Source organism: Colobus angolensis, unplaced genomic scaffold (assembly GCF_000951035.1).
Source record: "Colobus angolensis palliatus isolate OR3802 unplaced genomic scaffold, Cang.pa_1.0 Scaffold96, whole genome shotgun sequence".
Lineage (NCBI taxonomy): Eukaryota > Metazoa > Chordata > Mammalia > Primates > Cercopithecidae > Colobus > Colobus angolensis.
The window spans coordinates 559,201-565,873 of record NW_012123598.1 but is presented as its reverse complement, the minus strand read 5'-3'; the positions used below and the strand labels follow the sequence as shown (position 1 = coordinate 565,873).

The 6,673-nt window shown below is 46.5% G+C and overlaps 1 protein-coding gene across 1 annotated transcript; it reads right to left on the bottom strand.

Annotated features, from left to right (window-relative positions):
* Positions 1 to 979: 979 nt before the first annotated feature.
* ZIM3 (zinc finger, imprinted 3) lies at positions 980 to 6,297 on the bottom strand. Its single transcript, XM_011932565.1, has 4 exons — positions 6,283 to 6,297; positions 4,366 to 4,492; positions 3,003 to 3,101; positions 980 to 2,214 (listed from the first exon to the last, which is right to left on the bottom strand). Exons 1-4 carry the CDS (start codon positions 6,295 to 6,297, stop codon positions 980 to 982), a joined length of 1,476 nt encoding a protein of 491 aa, XP_011787955.1.
* Positions 6,298 to 6,673: the final 376 nt, after the last annotated feature.

The following is a 6,673-nucleotide window of genomic DNA, read 5'->3' as shown; positions in this document are numbered from 1 at the left end:
AGATCTGGCCACAGCACTCCAGCCTGGGTGACAGAGCCAGACTCCGTCTCAAAAAAAAAAAAAAAGATGTTGCTCATGTTATTAATATGATAAACCCATCCCCATAAAGGTCCATTTCCCGGTGGCCAAGCCTTAAAGAGCCTGTGATGTATGGCCATGTGAGTAGATACATGGAAGTTGAGAGGGTTTTGTGTGTACAGAGATAAGAAGAGCCTGGTGATATATAATGAACGGGGCAAAATGAGGCAGAGTAGGTGTGGGAAAGAAGAGAAGAGCAACCAGAAACACACGTATGAGGTTTTAAAAAAATACATTATTTGTAGCATTTAGAGGAAAAGAAGGAACATACTATGAAAAAGAAATGTAGGCCAGGCGCAGTTGCCCAGGCGGGAGTGCAAGGGTGCAATCTCGGCTCACTGCAACCTCCGCCTCCCGGGTTCAAGCAATTCTCCTATCTCAGCCTCCCGAGTAGCTGGGATTACAGGTGCCCACAACCATGCCCGGCTATTTTTGTATTTTTAGTAGAAACGGGGTTTCACCATGTTGGTCATGCTGGTGTTGAACTCCTGACCTCAGGTGATTCGCCCACCTCGGCCTCCCAAAGTACTGGGATTACAGGCATTTGAGCCACCAGGCCTGGCCAAAAGTACAGTCTTTTAAACGTTTTTAAAGATATGGATACCACTGGTCACTATTCACTGGAAAAAAACTCCATAAGGGCTTTTTAGCACATTTGGTTTATTGCTACATCTTCCGTGTTTAAGAGTCCCTGGTACACAAAAGGCATCGAGTAAATATTTATGCTTCCTAAATATTTGCTGAGTGAGTATGCCAAATCGGTGTTCAAAGGACACTGTGCATAATAAAGCCTCGCTACCTTCAAAAACAGCCTCCAAATTACAGGCCATTTCAACATGAATTCTGGGGTGACAATTCCAGGCGACCATATTTTCCCATGTGTTTTAAGTGCACGGGGCTCCTATCTGGAGTGAATTCTTTTCTGGTGCCTAACAAGGTATGACTTGTCAGCGAAGGCTTTACCACATTCAGAACATTCATAAGGTTTTTGTACAGTATGGGTTTTTTTATGCAAACTAAGGTTTAATTTCCGGTTGAAGGTTTTTCCACATTCATTACATCTGTAGGTCCTCTCTCCGCTGTGAGTCTTCTGATGGGTGTGAAGGTTTGACTTCTGAAGGAAGGCTTTTCCACATCTGTTACACTCATAGGGCTTTTCCCCAGTATGGATTTTTTTATGTTGAATGAGGTTTTTCTTCTGGATGAAGGTATTTCCACATAGATCACACTCGTAAGCTCTCTTCCCAGTGTGAATTTTCTCATGATCGATGACATTGGATTTCTGGGAAAAGGCCTTCTCACATACGCTACATTTATAGGGTTTCTCTCCCGTGTGTGTTCTCTGGTGTTTCACAAGATCTGACTTGTAAATGAAAGCCCTTCCACAGTCCGGACATTGAAAGGGTTTTTGTCCGGTGTGAACTTTTTTATGTTGAAGGAGGGTTGAGTTCTGCCTGAAGGATTTCTCACATTCATGACACTGATAGGATTTCTCGGCATTATGAATTTTCTCGTGATTAATGCAGGATGATTTCCAAGAAAAGGCTTTTCCACATGTCTTACATTGATAGGGTTTCTCTTTAGTATGCACTTTCTGATGTTGAAGGAGATTTGACTTCTGCTTGTAGGCGTTTCCACATTGCTCACATTTATAGGGCCTGGCCTCTGCATGCGTTTTCTGATGTTTATCAAGCTTCCACTTCTCCCCGAATGCTCTTCCACAGCGACAACATTCAAAGGATTTCTGACCAGCATGCCACCTCAGATGACTCTGAAGGCGCGACTCTGAACCGAATAACTTTCTGCAGGCATCACATTTAAGCTGGTTTCCTATAAATTTGGATGGATTCTCACCAACTAATTTTCCGTATCCATTATTGTTGTGAGAATCATTTTGTACATAGCTTTTCAAATGTAAATTGTGGCTCAAATACCTTTCAAACGGGTCACATTCGAGGAATCTGAGTCTGGAAGAAACATTATCTATGTCCAGTCGAAGTATTTTCTTAGATCCGGTACGTTCTACGGCTTTCTGCGTAGTCAGCATTTCCTTACTGATTGATGAGACTTCTCTTGCGAGACTCTCTCTCACATCCTGGGGCTTCCAAATCTGTCCTCCAACGTCCCCGTTTTTTTCTAAAATGAAATACAAAAAAAAAAATGTCCCGTGTAAAACGTTCCACTCACATGCTTGGAATAAAATGCCATAAACAATCCATTGTGGTGATCATTCTGGCTTCAAACCTAACGTCTGTGAGAAACCAAAGTTAATGTCCGCTCTGTTAGAGTTCTAGGTGAACTAATGTTACATGACGCTATCACGTGTCTATCTGTAAAGGACTGAGCAACGTAGACCTAGTGCACAGGGACCAGGTGAGAGCCCAGGAATACCATGGAGAGGGAGATTAAGAACGAGAGTTTGCCAGGCCGGGCATGGTGGCTCACACCTGTAATCCCAGCACTTTGGGAGGCCAAGGCGAGTGGATCGCCTGAGGTCAAGAGTTCGAGCCCAACCTGACCAACATGGCGAAACCCCATCTCTACTAAAAATACAAAAAATTAGCCAGGCGTGGTGGCACACGCCTGTAATCCCAGCTACTCAGGAGGCTGAGGCAGGAGAATCGTTTGAACGCGGGAGGCGGAGGTTGCAGTGAGCCCAGATCGCGCCACTGCACTCCAGCCTGGGCGACAGAGTGAGACTCGGTCTCAAGAAAGAAAAAAAAAAAAGAAAGTTTGCCTGCAAAGGAAAACTCAGAGAAGAATGTAAAGAACATTTCTGAGTGGAGAAAAATATCTGGAGATTTCTTCCAGCACTCCCAGGAAGTCACAGCCAGCTCTGCTTGCTGCCAAATGACTTCATCATTTAGAAGCACCAAATCGGCTTCCATGCAACACTGACACACAGTGCTCTCCTGGTCACCTACCTGGACGGCCACTTCCCAGCACTTCCTCTTCCACCAACCATGGCTCCTTTCCTTGCTCCAACCTCAAGATCACATTGGGTTTGGTGGTTTCCTCTCGTCCTGTGATGGAAGATACCTTGGTGTTTGTGGATGTGTGAGTTGTTTGCGCGAGTGTGTGAGTGTATATGAGTGCTTGCGTATACATGTGTGAATATTTGTGAGTGTGAGCATTTGTATGTCAGTGTGCAGGTATGTGCCATTGGTTGCGGGGAGTTGTGTGGATGGACAGTTTGAGGGAATGCACACGAGCAGTCAAACTAAACAAAGAATGCTTTTTCTGGCCTGGGCATGGTGGCTCATGCCTGTAATCCCAGCACTTTGGGAGGCGGAGACAGGAGAATTGCTTAAGCTCACGAATTTGAGACCAACATGTTAGGTGTTACATGAAGATAGCAAGACTCAGTCTCTACAAAACCAAAGCCACGTGTGGTGGTGCACGTCTGTGGTCTCAGCTATTCAGGAGGCTAGGGTGAGAGGATGGCTTGAGCCCAGGTCCCCAAGTCAATGTTGCAGTGACGCCAGACACAGTGGCTCGTGCCTGTAATCCCAGAACTTCGGGAGGCTGAAGTGGGCAGGTCATCTGAGGTCAGGAGTTTGAGACTAGCCTGACCAACATGGAGAAACCCCGTCTGTGCAAAAAATACAAAAATTAGCCAGGCATGGTGGTGTGCGCCTGTAATCCTAGCTATTCGGGAGGCTAAGGCAGGAAAATCACTTGAACCTGGGAGGCAGAGGTTGCAGTGAGCAGAGATCACACCACTGCACTCCAGCCTGGGCGACAGGGTGAGACTCTGTCTCGCAAGACTCTGTCTCCAAAAATAAAATAAAATAAAAAATTACTAGTGAGCTATGATTGCACCACTGCACTCCAGCCTCGGTGACAGAGCCAGACCGTATTGGGAGAAAGGAGAGAAAGAAAGAGAGAGGAAGGGAGAGAGGGATGGAGGGAGGGAAGGTAAAAGGAAGGAAGGAAGGAAGGAAAGGAGGGAGGGAGGGGAAGGAAGGAAGGAAATGATTCTTCTTCTTGGAGGATAAAGCTTTTCCAAAAATCAAGACCAGGGGTAGGGTGATGGGTAGGGCATCCAGCCCACAAAACTTACAGAGACCCTCACTCATTCTCCGGGCACTTGCACGACCCTGAGGATGGGGGCTCCTTAAATGCAGCACTTGGTACGTTTCACTTGCCTCACCCTAGTCCCAGCTCTACAAAAATATATGCAAAGTGAGGAACACCTCTGTGCCAATGCTATTCGGCCAGCCATGGGGTGTCTGTGTGTTTCACACCTTAGGTTTTGAGTCCCCCTGCCCGGGAAGCCGTCCTTACCCACAGAGACAAGGTTGCTGTAATTCTCCAGCATCACGTCCCTGTACAAGTTTCTCTGTTCGGGATTCAGCCGCTGCCACTCCCCCTTGGTGAAGTTCACAGTGACATCCTCGAAGGTCACCCTTCCCTGTAACAACAGATTCCCAATCGGTATAAAAATGCCACGGAATCCTGCGGCGGGGGGTACAGAAACTTATTTCTGCTGAACCAAGCTTTCATCATGTCCATAATTCGCTCTACTCTGGACAAAAATAAATTGTGCCCAGAGGATCTTGTCAATGAGCCATAAACCTTAGACCTACTCACGACACTGCCATCTTTCCCTACCCTCAAGTCCCTGCCATCTTTCGCTACCCTCTAGTCCCACCAATTTTACTTCCTGAATCTCAAACCCAGCCATTAGTTTCCATCTTCTCCACCATTCGTTAATCCACGTTGTCATCTTTTCCTTAGAGTAAGCCAGAGGCCGAGTATGGTGTCACATGATCATACCTGTCATCCCAACATTTTGGAAGGCCAAGGCAGGAGGATTGCTGGAGACCAGGAGTTTGAGGCTATCTGGGCAACATAGTAAAACCCCCATCTCAAAGAAAATTTTATTTTGGCCAGGTGTGGTGGCTCACACCTGCAATCCTTACACTTTGGGAGGTTGAGGAGAGTGATCACCTGAGGTCAGGAGTTTGAACTAGCCTGGCCAACATGAAGAAACCCCGTCTCTACTAAAAATACCAAAAAATTAGCCAGGCGTGGTGGGGTGCACCTGTAATCCCAGTTACTCAGGAGACCGAGGCAGAAGAATCGCTTGACACAGGAGAGGGAGGTTGCAGTGAGCCAAGATCACGCCACTGCACTCCAGCCTGGCCAACAACAGCAAAAGTCTGTCTCAAAAGAAAAAAAGAAAATTTTATTTTTTTTTTCTATTTTTCTTTAAAACATTCTGCCTCTATTAGAAATTATTATTTTAATATAGGCTGGGCACAGTGGCTCACGCCTGTAATCCCAGCATTTTGGGAGGCCAAGTCAGGCAGATCACCCGAGGTCAAGAGTTCAAGACCAGCCTGACCAACACGGTGAAACCCCATCTCTACTAAAAATACAAAAACTAGCCAGATGTTGTGGCTAGTAGAGACGGGGTTTCACCCTGTTAGCCAGGATGGTCTCAATGTCCTGACCTCATGATCTGCCTGCCTCAGCCTCCCAAAGTGCTGGGATTACAGGCGTGAGCCACCCTGCCTAACCACATTGTTACATTTCTTCCGTGCTGTATAAACCCCTAGTTTTAGTGAGTCTGGGAGAAGGATTTGAGCCTGAGCTCCCATTTCTTCAGCTAGGGCAGCTGATTGAAGCTTCTTCCTTGGCAATACCTATTGTCTCAGTCATTACCTTTCTGTGCAGCCAGTAGCAAGACCTAGACCAAACCTCTGGTGTTTCTGTAACCAAAATTTTTCTTTTTTTTGAGAGGGTCTCGCTCTGTCACTCAGGCTGGAGTGCAGTGGCCGGATCATGGCCCACTGCAGCCTCGACCTCCCAGGTTCAAGGGATTTTCCCACCTTGGCCTCCAGCGTAGCTGAGCCTACAGGTGTATGCCACCGCACCCAGCTAAGTTTTTGTAGAGATGGGATCTCACCATGTTGCCCAGGTTGGTTTCAAACTCCTGAACTCAAGCGATCCGCCTGCCTCGGCCTCCCAAAATGCTGGATTACAGGTGCGAGCAACCGTGCCCGGCCTTGAGCTTTGCTTGAAATGTTTTAGCTTTGATAGGAAAGGAGAAAGTAGAGTGTGTGTTACCTTTTAACAAAAGTATGGAAGGAAGGAGGAAAATATGCCAAAAGGTTAGCGGAGGTTAATTCTGAGCAACAGGAACGTGGGTCATATGTTTGTTCATTACGAGCATTTAGATTTGTTTGAAAAACTCACCTGGGAATTGTTCATTTCCTGTTCTTTACCAGTCAGTAAAGTCTTGGGAAGGCAGATCTGAGGGAAAATAGAAAAGAACCATGAATCAGCAGAATCACTTTGGAACTTGGGGATCACCCAGTGTAGAATGCTCCACACCCAGGCTAACTACATCTTCACTTATTAATCTATTTTTTAAAAACTAGAAGCAAATATTGGGCACATCGACTCATATCTGAAACCCCAGCACTTTGGGACACTGGGAGGATTGCTTGAGGCCAGGAGTTCAAGACAAGCCTGGGCTATGTATCGAGACCTCAAAAAAAAAGAGAGAGAAAGAGAAAGGAAGGAAGGGAGGGAGGGAGAGAAGGAAGGAAGGAAGGGAGGGAGGGAGGGAGATAGGGAGGGAGGG

What these genes read in the sequence shown, in the direction of transcription:
- ZIM3 (XM_011932565.1), bottom strand. An exon ending in CAGCAACCTTGTCTCTGTGG is followed by an intron (nt 3,102 to 4,365) that starts GTAAGGACGGCT and finishes CTTCCATCACAG; the next exon opens with GACGAGAGGAAACCACCAAA. An exon ending in GCTGGGAAGTGGCCGTCCAG is followed by an intron (nt 2,215 to 3,002) that starts GTAGGTGACCAG and finishes ATTTCATTTTAG; the next exon opens with AAAAAAACGGGGACGTTGGA.